Genomic DNA, 18,711 nt, shown 5'->3' with positions numbered 1-18,711 from the left:
AAGTTATAACATTGAAACACCCTCAGGAAGAGGTGCTTTAAGACATGGCAAGCTAGCTAGCAGCTAACATCCATCCGCAGTCTGCAGTGTTTTAGCTACTTCTAAATCACTAATCCTCGTCTCCATGGCGACAAATAAAGTAAGTTTCTTACAAGTGTCATTATCACTGCAGGACGAGGAATAGCTAAACATGCTTCACTACACACCGTAGATCACCGGCGTCACAATGTAAACAAACGCCATGGGTGGATCTACACCTGACATCCACTGTAATGATACCAAGTACAGTAGCGTATAGTCAATAATACTATAATTATGTCGATATTTTTTGGCATCACAACATCTTCTTATGTTTTTTAAAAAATTCATATTATGTTTATGAAGTCAGGAAATATGTCCCTGGACACACGAGGACCAATGTATGATCCTGTAACTACTTGGTATCGGATCGATACCTAAATGTGTGGTATCATCCAAAACCAATGTAAAGTATCACAAACAGAAGAATAAGTGATTATTACATTTTAACAGAAGTGTAGATAGAACATGTTGAAACAGAAAATAAGCAGATATTAACAGAAAATGAACAAATGGATTGATAATCAATTTTTACAGTTTGTCCCTCATAATGTTGACAAAATAATAGAATGATAAATGATACAATATGTTACTACACTTAGAAAAAAATCCCCACTTTTTGACAGAATATCCCGATTTTTTGACACTTAGAAAATATCCCCACTTTTTGACAGAATATCCCGACTTTTTGACACTTAGAAAAAAATCCCCATTTTTTGACAGCAATTTCCTGACATTTTGACACTTAGAAAAAAATCCCGAATTTTTGGCAGAAAATATCCTGACATTTTGACACTTAGAAAAAATCCCGAATTTTTGGCAGAAAATATCCCGACATTTTGACAGAAATGTCCCGACATTTTGACACTTAGAAAAAATCCAGACTTTTTGACAGCAAATATCCTGACATTTTGACACTTAGAAAAAATCCCGACCTTTTGACACTTTCAAAAAAATCCCGACTTTTTGACACTTTCAAAAAATCCTGACTTTTTGACAGAATATCCTGACATTTTGACACTTAGAAAAAATACTGATTTTTTGGCAGCAAATGTCCCGAAATTTTGACACTTAGAAAAAATCCAGACTTTTCGACAAAAAATATCCTGGCATTTTGACACTTAGAAAAAATCCAGACTTTTTGACACTTTCAAAAAAATCCCGACTTTTTGACACTTTCAAAAAATCCTGACTTTTTGACAGCAATATCCTGACATTTTGACACTTAGAAAAAAAAACTGATTTTTTGGCAGCAAATGTCCCGACATTTTGACACTTAGAAAAAATCCAGACTTTTTGACAGAAAATATCCTGACATTTTGACACTTAGAAAAAATCCAGACTTTTTGACACTTTCAAAAAAATCCCGACTTTTTGACACTTTCAAAAAATCCTGACTTTTTGACAGAAATATCCTGACATTTTGACACTTAGAAAAAATACAGATTTTTTGGCAGCAAGTGTCCCGACATTTTGACACTTAGAAAAAATCCCGACTTTTTAACACTTTCAAAAAAATCCCGACTTTTTGACACTTTCAAAAAATCCTGACTTTTTGACAGAATATCCTGACATTTTGACACTTAGAAAAAATACTGATTTTTTGGCAGCAAATGTCCCGACATTTTGACACTTAGAAAAAATCCCGACTTTTTGACAGAAAATATCCTGACATTTTGACACTTGGAAAAAATCCAGACTTTTTGACACTTTCAAAAAAATCCCGACTTTTTGACACTTTCAAAAAATCCTGACTTTTTGACAGCAATATCCTGACATTTTGACACTTAGAAAAATACTGATTTTTTTGGCAGCAAGTGTCCCGACATTTTGACACTTAGAAAAAATCCAGACTTTTTGACAGAAAATATCCTGACATTTTGACACTTAGAAAAAATCCAGACTTTTTGACAGAAATATCCTGACATTTTGACACTTAGAAAAAATCCTGACTTTTTGACAGCAATATCCTGACATTTTGACACTTAGAAAAAATACTGATTTTTTGGCAGCAAGTGTCCCGACATTTTGACACTTAGAAAAAATCCAGACTTTTTGACACTTTCAAAAAAATCCAGACTTTTTGACACTTTCAAAAAATCCTGACTTTTGACAGAAATATCCTGACATTTTGACACTTAGAAAAAGTACTGATTTTTTTGGCAACAAATGTCCCGACATTTTGACACTTAGAAAAAATCCAGACTTTTCGACAGAAAATATCCTGGCATTTTGACACTTAGAAAAAATCCAGACTTTTTGACAGAAAATATCCTGACATTTTGACACTTAGAAAAAATCCAGACTTTTTGACAGCAATATCCTGACATTTTGACACTTAGAAAAAATACTGATTTTTTGGCAGCAAGTGTCCCGACATTTTGACACTTAGAAAAAATCCAGACTTTTCGACAAAAAATATCCTGACATTTTGACACTTAGAAAAAATCCAGACTTTTTGACAGAAAATATCCTGACATTTTGACACTTAGAAAAAATCCAGACTTTTTGACAGCAATATCCTGACATTTTGACACTTAGAAAAAATACTGATTTTTTGGCAGCAAATGTCCCGACATTTTGACACTTAGAAAAAATCCAGACTTTTCGACAGAAAATATTCTGGCATTTTGACACTTAGAAAAAAAATCCCGACTTTTTGACACTTTCAAAAAAATCCCGACTTTTTGACACTTTCAAAAAATCCTGACTTTTTGACAGCAATATCTTGACATTTTGACACTTAGAAAAAATACTGATTTTTTGGCAGCAAGTGTCCCGACATTTTGACACTTAGAAAAAATCCAGACTTTTTGACAGAAAATATCCTGACATTTTGACACTTAGAAAAAATCCTGACTTTTTGACACTTTCAAAAAAATCCCGACTTTTTGACACTTTCAAAAAATCCTGACTTTTTGACACTTTCAAAAAAATCCTGACTTTTCGACAGGAATATCCTGACATTTTGACACTTAGAAAAAATCCAGACTTTTTGACAGCAAATATCCCGACATTTTGACACTTAGAAAAAATCCCAATTTTTTGACGGAAAATTTCCTGACATTTTGACACTTACAAAAAATCTCGATTTTTTTGACACTTTCAAAAAATCCCGATTTTTTTGACACTTTCAAAAAAATCCCGACTTTTTGGCAGAAATATCCTGACATTTTGACACTTAGAAAAAATCCAGACTTTTTGACAGCAAATATCCCGACATTTTGACACTTAGAAAAAATCCCAATTTTTTGACATAATTTCCTGACATTTTGACACTTAGAAAAAATCCAGACTTTTTGACACTTTCAAAAAATCCTGATTTTTTTTGACACTTTCAAAAAAATACCATTCAGTTGAATATCCTGCTCGATGAGGTGGCGACTTGTCCAGGGTGTACCCCGCCTTCTGCCCGAATGCAGCTGAGATAGGCTCCAGCAGGGGCGCCGAAAAGGGGGGGTAAAGGAGACGGATTCGAGGGGCCCATGATGAAGGGGGGCCCAGAGAGGCCCCTAATGATGATGAAATTATAATACAGAAAAAATAATGACACTGTGTTGGGGGCCCTGTAAAGATTCTTTTCATGGGGGCCAAAATCCCTAACGGCGCCCCTGGGCTCCAGCACCCCCCCTCGACCCCAAAAGGGACAAGCGGTAAAAAATGGATGGATGGATGGATCCTGCTCTAGAATGATCATAACAACATTTAAATGCATAATAATTGCCATAATGAAGTGTTTCACGTCCGTGCAGCTTCCAGACAAGTGACATCCTCCCACTCACTAGCCGTGGATTCTTCACTCTTTTGGCGAATTATGCGCGTGATAATCCGCAGTGACGTGGGTCTCCTCGGCGAACTGGGATGGTGGACTCTCATGTGTGTGTGTGTGTGTGCGTGTGTGTGTGTGACACTCCTCATCCTCCACCGCCACTGCGCACCCAAAACTTGGAGGCTGCGAAAGTCCTGAGCTTGATGCGCCACGCACCCGCAGGACCCCGGCAGCCACACCGCAGGGAGGAGGAGGAGAAGGGGAAGAAGGAGTGGGGGGGAACATGAGCGTGCCCAAAAGTGAATCCGCCACGTCCCTGCTGAGATCCTCGGTGCTCCAGCGCATGTCGGATCCCGCACCCCGCCAGAAGAACCGGCGCGGAGGGCGAGGCGCGGAGGCAGGATCAGGCTCCGTGGAGGAGGAGGCGAGCGCCAGGAGACCTCTGTGCCGGCCCACGGAGGAGGTGAAGCAAAAGTCACGCAGCAAGTCCTGCAAGTCCAAAAGCGGGCTCGGACGCAAGGGCGCGCCAGCTGGTGAGCCGCGCAAGGAAGTCCAAGACGACACCGAGTTCTTCTTCCAGACCGCCAAGAAGGGCGCCGCTGGTGGGTCAGCATCCAGTCTCAGCTCGGACACCCCGGCTCGGCCCACTTCCGGCCGGAGGTCCAAGAGGCTCAGCACCGCTTCCGACTATGACGCCAGTCTGCACCCTATCGTCAAGTCCGTGTTCGGGCAGGTACGTTTATACCTTTTTTTTTTTTTTTTTCATTCAATTTAAAATGACTCATCAGTCTCTGCACTAAGGCCAGCACATGCACGTTTGCTTTGGGATTCTTGCATTCTTCACTAAAAAACTATCAATCAATCAATCAATCAATCAATGTTTACTTATATAGCCCTAAATCAGGAGTGTCTCAAAGGGCTGCACAAGCCACAACGACATCCTCGGCTCAGATCCCACATCAGGGCAAGGAAAAACTCAACCCAATGGGATGACAATGAGAAACCTTGGAGGGTGGAGTCCATAGTGGATCTAACATAATAGTGTGAGAGTCCAGTCCATAGTGGATCTAACATAATAGTGTGAGAGTCCAGTCCATAGTGGATCCAGCATAATAGTGTGAGTCCAGTCCATAGTGGATCTAACATAATAGTGTGAGAGTCCAGTCCATAGTGGATCTAACATAATAGTGTGAGAGTCCAGTCCATAGTGGATTTAGCATAATAGTGTGAGAGTCCAGTCCATAGTGGATCTAACATAATAGTGTGAGAGTCCAGTCCATAGTGGATCTGACATAATAGTGTGAGAGTCCAGTCCATAGTGGATCTAACATAATAGTGTGAGAGTCCAGTCCATAGTGGATCTAACATAATAGTGTGAGAGTCCAGTCCATAGTGGATCTAACATAATAGTGTGAGAGTCCAGTTCATAGTGGATCTAACATAATAGTGTGAGAGTCCAGTCCATAGTGGATCTAGTTAATAGCGTGAGAGTCCAGTCCATAGTGGATCTAACATAATAGTGTGAGAGTCCAGTCCATAGTGGATCTAACATTATAGTGTGAGAGTCCAGTCCATAGTGGATCTAACATAATAGTGTGAGAGTCCAGTCCATAGTGGATCTAACATAATAGTGTGAGAGTCCAGTCCATAGTGGATCTAACATAATAGTGAGAGTCCAGTCCATGGTGGATCTAACATAATAGTGAGAGTCCAGTCCATAGTGGATCTAACATAATAGTGAGAGTCCAGTCCATAGTGGATCTAGTTAATAGCGTGAGAGTCCAGTCCATAGTGGATCTAACATAATAGTGTGAGAGTCCAGTCCATAGTGGATCTAGTTAATAGCGTGAGAGTCCAGTCCATAGTGGATCTAACATAATAGTGTGATAGTCCAGTCCATAGTGGATCTAACATAATAGAGTGAGAGTCCAGTCCATAGTGGATCTAACATAATAGTGTGAGAGTCCAGTCCATAGTGGATCTAGCATAATAGTGTGAGAGTCCAGTCCATAGTGGATCTAACATAATAGTGAGAGTCCAGTCCATAGTGGATCTAACATAATAGTGTGAGAGTCCAGTCCATAATGGATCTAACATAATAGTGAGAGTCCAGTCCATAGTGGATCTAACATAATAGTGTGAGAGTCCAGTCCATAGTGGATCTAACATAATGGTGAGAGTCCAGTCCATAGTGGATTTAACATAATAGCGTGAGAGTCCAATCCATAGTGGATCTAACATAATAGTGAGAGTCCAGTACATAGTGGATCTAACATAATAGTGAGAGTTCAGTCCATAGTGGATCTAGTTAATAGCGTGAGAGTCCAGTCCATAGTGGATCTAACATAATAGTGTGAGAGTCCAGTCTATAGTGGATCTAACATAATAGTGTGAGAGTCCAGTCCATAGTGGATCTAACATAATAGTGTGAGAGTCCAGTCCATGGTGGATCTAACATAATAGTGAGAGTCCAGTCCATAGTGGATCTAACATAATAGTGAGAGTCCAGTCCATAGTGGATCTAACATAATAGTGTGAGAGTCCAGTCCATAGTGGATCCAACATAATAGTGTGAGAGTCCAGTCCATAGTGGATCTAGCATAATAGTGAGAGTCCAGTCCATAGTGGATCCAACATAATAGTGAGAGTCCAGTCCATAGTGGATCTAACATAATAGTGAGAGTCCAGTCCATAGCGGATCTAACATAATAGTGAGAGAGTCCAGTACATAGTGGATCTAGCATAATAGTGTGAGAGTCCAGTCCATAGTGGATCTAACATAATAGTGTGAGAGTCCAGTCCATAGTGGATCTAACATAATAGTGTGAGAGTCCAGTCCATAGTGGATCTAACATAATAGTGTGAGAGTCCAGTCCATAGTGGATCTAACATAATAGTGTGAGAGTCCAGTCCATAGTGGATTTAACATAATAGTGAGAGTCCAGTCCATAGTGGATCTAACATAATAGTGAGAGTCCAGTCCATAGTGGATCTAACATAATAGTGAGAGTCCAGTCCATAGTGGATCTAACATAATAGTGAGAGTCCAGTCCATAGTGGATCTAACATAATAGTGAGAGTCCAGTCCATAGTGGGGCCAGCAGGAGATCGTCTTGAGTGGAGACAAATCAGCAGTACAGAGACGTCTCCAACTGATGAGTTGTCCACCCCGGGTCCCGACTTTGGACAGCTAGGGTGTCATCTGTGGTCAACGAAAACTAAGGCAAAATAGTTTTAAAACCCCTTAAATCAGTCATTAAAAATGATAAATGATATTAAAAAAAAAAGTTGCTGCAGATCTTCATGCTGTGACAAGTTCAGGTGATAAACGCAGTGAGAAAAAGACACCATGCAGAAGTCCATTGGGAAAAGTGAGGAAATAAGCAGGGATGCACAATTTAAAGAGGCAAACATCTGGAAGGAGGGGGGGTGGGGGTGTTGACATTGCAGTTTAACTAATGCATGACAGGAACACACCTGGATGTGTGCAACTGATCGCTTATTTTTTGTTAAATGTTTTTATTAATCATCCATCTATCCATCTATTTTCTACCGCTTGTCCCTTTCGGGGTCGCGGGGCCATTGTTTTCGGTCACATTAACACAAAAGAAAAAGGTGCCTCGGGCTTGGGCTGGTCCTGGATCGAGCTTGAGCAAGTCCTGGATCACAATAGATAACCCCCTCCCGTCTCCTCCCATTGTACACAATGGAATTTTACAAGCCTTTGGCTTGGTGCAACAAATACAGCTGCTCGCCGGAAGTTTCCGAAAACTGAAACTTTTGTGATAATTTATACATAATTATTCTAACACACCTTCTCCTCATTCAATGCGTTTTCTTTATTTTCATGACTATTTACGTTGTAGATTGTCACTGAAGGCATCAAAACTATGAATGAACACATGTGGAGTTATAATAATAATGATAATAATTCATTATATTTGTAGGCACCTTTCTCAGCACCCAACCCCCCTCCCCCTCTCTCTGGGCGACCGGTGCAATGGACGTCGACTGGATCAGCATAATAGTGTGAGAGTCCAGTCCATAGTGGATCTAACATAATAGTGTGAGAGTCCAGTCCATAGTGGATCTAACATAATAGTGTGAGAGTCCAGTCCATAGTGGTTCTACCATAATAATGTGAGAGTCCAGTCCATAGTGGATCTAACATAATAGTGTGAGAGTCCAGTCCATAGTTGATCTAACATAATAGTGTGAGAGTCCAGTCCATAGTGGATCTAACATAATAGTGTGAGAGTCCAGTCCATAGTGGTTCTACCATAATAATGTGAGAGTCCAGTCCATAGTGGATCTAACATAATAGTGTGAGAGTCCAGTCCATAGTGGATCTAACATAAGAGTGTGAGAATCCAGTCCATAGCGAATCTAACATAATAGTGAGAGTCCAGTTCTTAGTGGATCTAACATAATAGTGTGAGAGTCCAGTCCATAGTGGATCTAACATAATAGTGTGAGAGTCCAGTCCATATTGGATCTAACATAATAGTGAGAGTCCAGTCCATAGTGGATCTAACATAATAGTGAGAGTCCAGTCCATAGTGGATCTAACATAATAGTGAGAGTCCAGTCCATAGTGGATCTAACATAATAGTGAGAGTCCAGTCCATAGTGGATCTAACATAATAGTGTGAGAGTCCAGTCCATAGTGGGGCCAGCCGGAGATCGTCTTGAGTGGAGACAAGTCAGCAGTGCAGAGACGTCCTCAACTGATGCACAGATGAGTGGTCCACCCCAGGGCCCCACTTTGAACAGCTAGCGCGTCATCTGTGGTCACCTAATCTGTGCCCCCCTCTCCACGAAGGGGGGCAGAGCAGGAAAGAGACGGCAGATCAACTGGTCTAAAAGGGGGGGTCTATTTAAAGGCTACAGTATACAAATGAGTTTTAAGATGGGACTTAAATGCTTCTACTGAGGACTGTCAAGACTTGGATTATGGCGTGGTTTGTTCTCCCGTGGTGCAAATTAACATTTGGACCAGACATGGCGTGAAGGTGAAGACATATTTAATTTTACTATAACAAAAAGAACAAACTAAAGGTGCGCACAAGGCGGAAGTACAAACTTGACAAATGAAACCAATACTTGCACGAGGGCAAAAAACTAAGGACATGAACAAAAGTCGCTAACTGTGGCATGAATCGAAAAAACTTACTTGGACAGGGCATGAAGTACGCAGAGGTAAACAGAGTGTGACAGGGGTATGGTGTCGCCAGGGAGACTTCCTGGCAACAATGGGTTTAAATAATAGTGACATGATTAAAGACAGGTGCGTAAGTCGTGAGGGCAGGTGAAAACTAATGGGTAACCATGGAAACAAGACAAGGGAGTGAAAAGCCAGAAACTAAAGAGTCCAATAACTAAACAAAACAAAACATGATTACACAGACATGACAAGGACTTGGAAACAACGTTGAAAAAGCGTTATATTTGTCAATTGAGACAATGTTGGATCCATATTGTTGTTGGGGAAATGACTGACATTCAACGGTCAAATCAAGGTCACGCAGAGCCCGACAGAAAACCAACTTTTCTTACCTTCTGGTACCTGCTGATCTGTCCGCCATTGTAGTCCGTGCCAACGCCGTAGTCGATAAGCTTAATCTTTGTCTCTAGCTTCTCGCCTTGGGGCATTTATAATATAAAGTAGTGTAAAGTTCTAACTTATATCTCGCCATAAAAGCGCTAAAAACATACCGGTGTAGTGAGTTTACATTATTCACCCAAGGAACTTTAGTTATCAGAGAGTTCCGGTTGGACGGTTTTTCACGGGCCACTAGTCAATCAATCAATCAATTCCTTTATTGTCATTGTCATAATAATACTTAAGTCATACATGAACAACAAGATTTTGTTTGAGCTTTGTCCAGCGGCATAGAAACTGCATTGATGTGCAGGTTGACAATAGTTTACAGTTTAGCATTTTAGCATTGTCAGGAAGATGGCGAATAGAGGCACGTGGGGGTGGGAACAGTCAGATGTCTTATGGGTGTTACGTTGATGTTGCAGCAATGCAATGTCCAGAGCACAATTATTGAGGTGGTGAAGAGTGAGGTAATAAGATGGTCCGGGGGCAGGCTGTTCATTTAGCAGTCTCACAGCCTGGGGATACAGACTGTGAGACATTCTGGTGGTCCTGGCGCGAATCGATCTATACCTCCTTCCAGAGGGTAGCAGGTTGAAGAGGCCATGTGCTGGGTGGTATCTGTCCTTCAGGATGTTGTGTACTTGCTTTAGGCAGCGAGTTGTGTACATGGCACTCATCTCTGGGAGTATCGTCCTTGTAATTTTCCCCGCCGCTTTAACCACTCGCTGGAGGGCCTGTTGGTTCGCTTTAGTGCAGCTAGCAAACCACACTAAAATCTGTAAGTGAGGACACTGCTGATGGCACAGTTGTAAAAGTTGACCATTGATTTCTGCGGAATGTTTGCGCATTTTAGTTTCCTCAAAAAAAAAGACGTTGTTGGGCCTTTCCGACTGTAGAAGCAGTGTTAATGTCCCAGCATAGATCTTCTGTTATGTTCACCCCTAAGAATTTGAAACGCTTGACCCTTTCTACGAGATTGTTATTAATTAAAAGTGGAGGGTGTTTGTTCTGCCCTTTCCTGCGGAAGTCTACAGTTAGTTATTTGGTTTTGTTAGTGTTAAGAACCAAGTTATTGTTAGCACACCATGAAGCCAGCTGTTGGACCTCTGCATTGTATGCTGTCTCATCATTATTAACTAAATCCACTATGGACTGGACTCTCACACTATTAACTAAATCCACTATGGACTGGACTCTCACACTATTAACTAAATCCACTATGGACTGGACTCTCACACTATTAACTAAATCCACTATGGACTGGACTCTCACACTATTATGTTAGATCCACTATGGACTGGACTCTCACACTATTATGTTAGATCCACTATGGACTGAACTCTCACACTATTATGTTAGATCCACTATGGACTGGACTCTCACACTATTATGTTAGATCCACTATGGACTGGACTTTCACACTATTATGTTAGATCCACTCTGGACTGGACTCTCACACTATTATGTTAGATCAATCCACTATGGACTGGACTCTCACACTATTATGCTAGATCCATTATGGACTGGACTCTCTCACTATTATGTTAGATCCACTATGGACTGGACTCTCACACTATTATGTTAGATCCACAATGGACTGGACTCTCAAACTATTAACTAAATCCACTATGGACTGGACTCACACTATTTTGTTAGATCCACCATGGACTGGACTCTCACTATTATGTTAGATCCACTATGGACTGGACTCTCACACTATTATGTTAGATCCACTATGGACTGGACTCTCACACTTTTATGTTAGATCCACTATGGACTGCACTCTCACACTATTATGTTAGATCCACTATGGACTGGACTCTCACACTATTATGTTAGATCCACTATGGAATGGACTCTCACTATTATGTTAGATCCACTATGGACTGGACTCTCACACTATTATGTTAGATCCACTATGGACTGGACTCTCACACTATTATGTTAGATCCACTATGGACTGGACTCTCACACTATTATGTTAGATCCACTATGGACTGGACTCTCACACTAATATGTTAGATCCACTATGGACTGGACTCTCACACTATTATGTTAGATCCACTATGGACTGGACTCTCACTATTATGTCCCAGCATAGATCTTTTGTTATGTTCACCCTTAAGAATTTGAAATGCTTGACCCTTTCTACGATATTGTTATTAATTAAAAGTGGAGGGTGTTTGTTCTGCCCTTTCCTGCGGAAGTCTACAATTAGTTCTTTGGTTTTGTTAGTGTTAAGAACCAAGTTATTGTTAGCACACCATGAAGCCAGCTGTTGGACCTCTGCATTGTATGCTGTCTCATCATTATTACTGATGAGCCCAAGCACCGTGGTGTCGTCGGCATATTTGACAGTGAGATTGGATGTTGAAGAGGCTATGCAGTGAGCCACGGATGAGGAGATTCTGCTCCGTTATTGATTGAAGTAAAGTCTGAACCGCTGAATATCTTCTCCAGTGACACCTTTATTCATTCAGTAGGTGCCCATCACAATTTGAGGTACCACGCTTGTTACTGTCGGTTAAACGGGGAAAATATTCAACCCAGTTCTCAATGCGGTGCAACGACCCCAGAAGGTTTTAAAAACCTGGCAAGGTTGTGTCAAGGTGTGTCTTATCATCCCTCACCCTGATTGCTCCTCAACCCTTCTTTTTTTGTGGTTCTCTCCAATCCCTCCTCCGTCACCGTCAGCGGTGTGGCTGATAAAAAGCTGAAGAGGAGACAATTACCCCCGCGCACACTAATGTGCGCCAGAAATAACTGGTCTCGCTCTCTCTCCCCATCTCAATCCAGGCCGCGAGATTCAATCAGTCTCAGAGGTTTTCAATGCAAAATCCATCCGTCAGGTCAGAGATGTTCTATTTATAGTCTCCGGCAGCGCCCTGGTGACGAGCGCGCTCAAATAGCTCGTCCTCAAATCCGGTTCGGGACGCTTCATTAGGTACACCTGTCCAGTTAGAGATGCTACCTCAGTAGAAGCATTTAAGTCCCATCTTAAAACTCATTTGTATACTCTAGCCTTTAAATAGACCCCCCTTTTATAATTTAAGAGCTCTAGTTTCTTCTGTAAACTATGGGGTACGCCTTTTAGGGGCCCTTTGTCCACCCCGGGTCCCGACTTTGGACAGCCAGCGCTTCATCCGTGGCCATCGAACCTGTGTCCGCTACCCCTCCACAAAAGAGAGGGGGGCAGAGCAGAAAAGAAACGGCAGATCAACTGCTCTAAAAGGGGGGTCTATTTAAAGGCTAGAGTATACAAATTAGTTTTAAGATGGGACTTAAATGCTCCTACTGAGGTAGCATCTCTAACTGTTACCAGGTAAAGTCGGGACCCGGGGTGGACCGCTCGTCTGTGCATCGGTTGGGGACGTCTCTGCGCTGCTGACCTGTCTCCGCTGGGGATGGTCTCCAGCTGGCCCCACTATGGACTGGACTCTCACTATTATGTTAGATCCACTATCGACTGGACTCTTACTATTATGTTAAATCACCTATGGACTGGACTCTCTCACTATTATGTTAGATCCACTATGGACTGGACTCTCACAATATTATGTTAGATCTACTATGGACTGGACTCTCTCACTATTATGTTAGATCCACTATGGACTGGACTCTCACACCATTATGTTAGATCCACTATGGACTGCACTCTCACACTATTATGTTAGATCCACTATGGACTGGACTCTCACACTATTATGTTAGATCCACTATGGACTGGACTCTCACACCATTATGTTAGATCCACTATGGACTGGACTCTCACACTATTATGTTAGATCCACTATGGACTGGACTCTCACACTATTATGTTAGATCCACTATGGACTGGACTCTCACACTATTATGTTAGATCCACTATGGACTGGACTCTCTCACTATTATGTTAGATCCACTATGGACTGGACTCTCACAATATTATGTTAGATCTACTATGGACTGGACTCTCTCACTATTATGTTAGATCCACTATGGACTGGACTCTCACTATTATGTTAGATCCACTATGGACTGGACTCTCACACTATTATGCTAGATCCACTATGGACTGGACTCTCACACTATTATGTTAGATCCACTATGGACTAGACTCTCACTATTATGTTAGATCCACTATGGATTGGACTCTCACTATTATGTTAGATCCACTATGGACTGGACTCTCACACTATTATGTTAGATCCACTATGGACTGGACTCTCACACTATTATATTAGATCCACTATGGACTAGACTCTCACTATTATGTTAGATCCACTATGGACTGGACTCTCACTATTATGTTAGATCCACTATGGACTGGACTCTCACACTATTATGTTAGATCCACTATGGACTGGACTCTCACTATTATGTTAGATCCACTATGGACTGTACTCACACTATTATGCTAGATCCACTATGGACTGGACTCTCACACTATTATGTTAGATCCACTATGGACTGGACTATCACATCATTATGTTAGATCAACTATGGACTGGACTCTCACTATTATGTTAGATCCACTATGGACTGGACTCTCACACTATTATGTTAGATCCACTATGGACTGGACTCTCACTATTATGTTAGATCCACTATGGACTGGACTCTCACTATTAGGTTAGATCCACTATGGACTGGACTCTCACACTATTATGTTAGATCCACTATGGACTGGACTCTCACTATTATGTTAGATCCACTATGGACTGTACTCACACTATTATGCTAGATCCACTATGGACTGGACTCTCACACTATTATGTTAGATCCACTATGGACTGGACTATCACATCATTATGTTAGATCAACTATGGACTGGACTCTCACTATTATGTTAGATCTACTATGGACTGGACTCTCACACTATTATGTTAGATCCACTATGGACTGGACTCTCACACTATTATGTTAGATCCACTATGGACTGGACTCTCTCACTATTATGTTAGATCCACTATGGACTGGACTCTCACAATATTATGTTAGATCTACTATGGACTGGACTCTCTCACTATTATGTTAGATCCACTATGGACTGGACTCTCACTATTATGTTAGATCCACTATGGACTGGACTCTCACACTATTATGCTAGATCCACTATGGACTGGACTCTCACACTATTATGTTGGATCCACTATGGACTAGACTCTCACTATTATGTTAGATCCACTATGGATTGGACTCTCACTATTATGTTAGATCCACTATGGACTGGACTCTCACACTATTATGTTAGATCCACTATGGACTGGACTCTCACACTATTATATTAGATCCACTATGGACTAGACTCTCACTATTATGTTAGATCCACTATGGACTGGACTCTCACTATTATGTTAGATCCACTATGGACTGGACTCTCACACTATTATGTTAGATCCACTATGGACTGGACTCTCACTATTATGTTGGATCCACTATGGACTGTACTCACACTATTATGCTAGATCCACTATGGACTGGACTCTCACACTATTATGTTAGATCCACTATGGACTGGACTATCACATCATTATGTTAGATTAACTATGGACTGGACTCTCACTATTATGTTAGATCCACTATGGACTGGACTCTCACACTATTATGTTAGATCCACTATGGACTGGACTCTCACTATTATGTTAGATCCACTATGGACTGGACTCTCACTATTAGGTTAGATCCACTATGGACTGGACTCTCACACTATTATGTTAGATCCACTATGGACTGGACTCTCACTATTATGTTAGATCCACTATGGACTGTACTCACACTATTATGCTAGATCCACTATGGACTGGACTCTCACACTATTATGTTAGATCCACTATGGACTGGACTATCACATCATTATGTTAGATCAACTATGGACTGGACTCTCACTATTATGTTAGATCTACTATGGACTGGACTCTCACACTATTATGTTAGATCCACTATGGACTGGACTCTCACTATTATGTTAGATCCACTATGGACTGGACTCTCACTATTATGTTAGATCCACTATGGACTGGACTCTCACACTATTATGTTAGATCCACTATGGACTGGACTCTCACAATATTATGCTAGATCCACTCGACGTCCATTACACCGGTCGCCCGGTTTCTCATTGTCCCATTGAGTTGAGTTTTTCCTTGCCCTGATGTGGAATCTGAGCCGAGGATGTCGTTGTGGCTTGTGCAGCCCTTTGAGACACTCGTGATTTAGGGCTATATAAGTAAACATTGATTGATTGATTGATTGATTGATTGATTGACCTAATGACACTGGTATATTCAGCTAATACTATTTTAATGCATCATACCGAGAGCTGTGTCGGGTGTTTCTCTGAAGAATATAAGAAAAAAAAAACCTCAAAAGTACAAAAGTAATTGTAGTGTTCATAGTTTTTGATCAAAGAGCAAAATAACACTACATTGTACTATATACCCTATATCAGTGTTTTTCGAGCCAAGGCACATTTTTTGCGTTGAAAAAATGCGGAGGCACACAACCAGCAGAAATCATTCAAAAACTAAACTTAGTTGACAGTAAAAAGTCGTTGTTGGATATGACTTTAAACCATAACCAAGCATGCATCAGTATAGCTCTTGTCTCAACGTAGGTGTACTGTCACCACCTGTCACATCCCGCCCTGACTTATTTGGACTTTTTTGCTGTTTTCCTGTGTGTAGTGTTTTAGTTCTTGTCTTGCGCTCCTATTTTGGTGGCTTTTTCTCTTATTTTGGTATTTTCCTGTAGCAGTTTCATGTCGTCCTTTGAGCGATCTATTTGTTTTACCAATCAAGAATATTTCAGTTGTTTTTAATCCTTCTTTGTGGGGACATTGTTGATTGACACGTCATGTTCGGATGTACATTGTCTTTGCTCCACAGTAAGTCTTTGCTGTCGTCCAGCATTCGTTTTTTTATTTACTGTGTAGCCAGTTCATTTGTAGTTTCGTTCTGCATAGCCTTCCTTAAGCTTCAATGACTTTTCTTAGGGGCACTCACCTGTTGTTTATTTTTGGTTTAAGCATTAGACACCTTTTTACCTGCACACTGCCTCCCGCTGTTTCCGACATCTACAAAGCAATTAGCCACCTACTGATATGGAAGAGTATTACACGGTTACTCTGCCGAGCTCTAGACAGCACCGACACTCAACAACAACACATCATTTGCAGACTATAATTACTGGCTTGCAAAAAATATTTTTAACCCAAATAGGTGAAATTAGCTCATCTCCCACGGCACACCAGACTGTATCTCACGGCACACTAGTGTGCCGCGGCACAGTGGTTGAAAAACACCTCAAGAAAAGTCCGTGAGTGGATGTGGCAGGGCGACGCACACAACAAAACTTACTTATTTTCTTACGTAATATGAAGATCTGCATATACGAGCCACAGTAGAACCGCCAGTGGTTGGGGCTAAAAATAGACCGTCAAGACCTGAATATGAAAGACTGGAGGCGGCCACAGAATTTTTTGTTATGGTCTCTGCAGGGGAGGGAAAAAGATGAAGAAATTAACCCCTTATAAGGCACACACTGAAATATCATCTGTATTATTAGTAGTAGTATTGCTACCATCAGTAGTAGCATGCAGGATATGTCTGAAACAGCTACTTAATACTACAGTATAATTCCTTGATCATTAAAGGCAATTTGGCATGTTTTATTTGAACTAGTAGTATGAGTACTAGTAGTGTCAGTGCAATTATTGGTATTAATATGCATGGTTTATTTGAAGCAGACACTTCAGATAACAAGTATGATTTTGTAGATATTAAAGGGAACATTTGGCCATGTATTATCAGTAGTATTAGTAGGCAAAGTTGAAGTATTGGTACTGGTATTAAAAGTTTGGAACAGGGTGCATTTGAAAGAAATACTTAAGTTACCAAATATATGGTTTCATTAAAGGCAACAATGGACCATGCATGTCAGAGTATGTTGGTGGCGAACCCCAAGATGCAGAGATGGCGGCAGGCTTGGTAAAAGAAAACATGATTTAATTTAACACTATAGCAAAAAAAACAAACAAAAGGCGTGCACAAGGCAGAGAACAAACTTGGCTATGAACTAAAATAGCACAAAGGCTAACTGTCGACAAGAAACAAAAACACTTACTGTGACACGAAGGAACTATGACATGAGCAGAGTGAACAAAAATAGACAGAGCTACAACGACAAGTAGTAGTGACATCCACAATGACAATAATCCAGCACTGACTGGAGGGGAAGGCAGGTTTAAATAGCAGCTGGCTGATTGGCACCAGGTGTGGCCAGGTGCCAATCAGCCACAGCTGAGGGGAAGCAGCACTCAGGGAGACAATTAGGAAATGAAGACAAAATAAAAGCGCTGACAGAAAACTAAGACAAATGCAGAGGAAAAATTAAAACACAGTCAAACTGTCAGGGACAAGCCTGACAATGCATTATTAATGTTACTAGTAGTATTAGTTAAAATATTCTCATTATTGGTATTGGTATTGGTATTGGTATTGGTATTGGTATCAGTAGTAGTACGCAAGGTGTCAGGTTCAAACACTGATGACAGACAAAGAAGCAAGGAATTAAACAGAGACAGAATTAAATTTGGCTCAATTGAAGAGAAACGTCTGGGCTGTAGTCTTGTACAGTCTCCCACCATGCTCTGACGAAAGATTGTACGCCTCCTGTTTTATTTGGACTTTTCCTGATTACATGGCAACAGCTGTTTCTAAAGGAAGGGGGTCGTAAACAGCGGCTGCCTTTGGTCACAAAACAGTTCAAAGAAAAGGTGTCTGGAGGGGAGTCAGGTCCTGCTTCCTCTCCGCTTTGTAAATCTCGGGTCAAGACAAAATCTTTACTGTGGATTACAATACATCAAAGAAACCGACACCTTCATGTCGCTTCCCATCCTACACAGTGGAGTTTTACAAGCCTTTTGCTTGGTAAGATCAAAGACAGCTGTTGTCCTCTCGCCGGGAACTCATGACAACACAAAGTTTTGTGATAACTTAGATACAATTATTCTGACACAAGGTGTATTTGAAACAGCTACTCTTAATAAAGGCAACACTTGGCCATGCTTTATTGTTATTTTTAGTAGTATTAGTAGAAATATTCTTAGTATTAGTGTTAGGGTTGGTACTGTATTAGTAATATTAGTAGTGCTGAGCCGGGTGGCACTTGAAACAGCTGCTTAAGTTCCCAAATGTGGTTTTATAAAGGCAACATTGGGCCATTCATTATTATTGGTATTAGTAGTATTAGTTCAAATATTCTTGATATTGGTATTAGT

At 40.9% G+C, this 18,711-nt stretch overlaps 1 protein-coding gene across 1 annotated transcript in view; it reads left to right on the top strand.

Moving 5' to 3' along the window:
* Positions 1–4,103: 4,103 nt before the first annotated feature.
* cabp1b (calcium binding protein 1b) overlaps positions 4,104–18,711 on the top strand; it is a 69,432-nt gene continuing 54,824 nt past the window's right edge. The window contains exon 1 of the mRNA XM_061926973.1: positions 4,104–4,580. Within this exon, the coding sequence (XP_061782957.1) occupies positions 4,131–4,580 (450 nt within the window). The 5' untranslated portion in view covers positions 4,104–4,130. The remainder of the gene's footprint in view (positions 4,581–18,711) is intronic.

This window comes from Nerophis lumbriciformis, linkage group LG32 (genome assembly GCF_033978685.3).
Source record: "Nerophis lumbriciformis linkage group LG32, RoL_Nlum_v2.1, whole genome shotgun sequence".
NCBI lineage: Eukaryota > Metazoa > Chordata > Actinopteri > Syngnathiformes > Syngnathidae > Nerophis > Nerophis lumbriciformis.
This window is presented reverse-complemented; position numbering and strand designations above follow the sequence as displayed.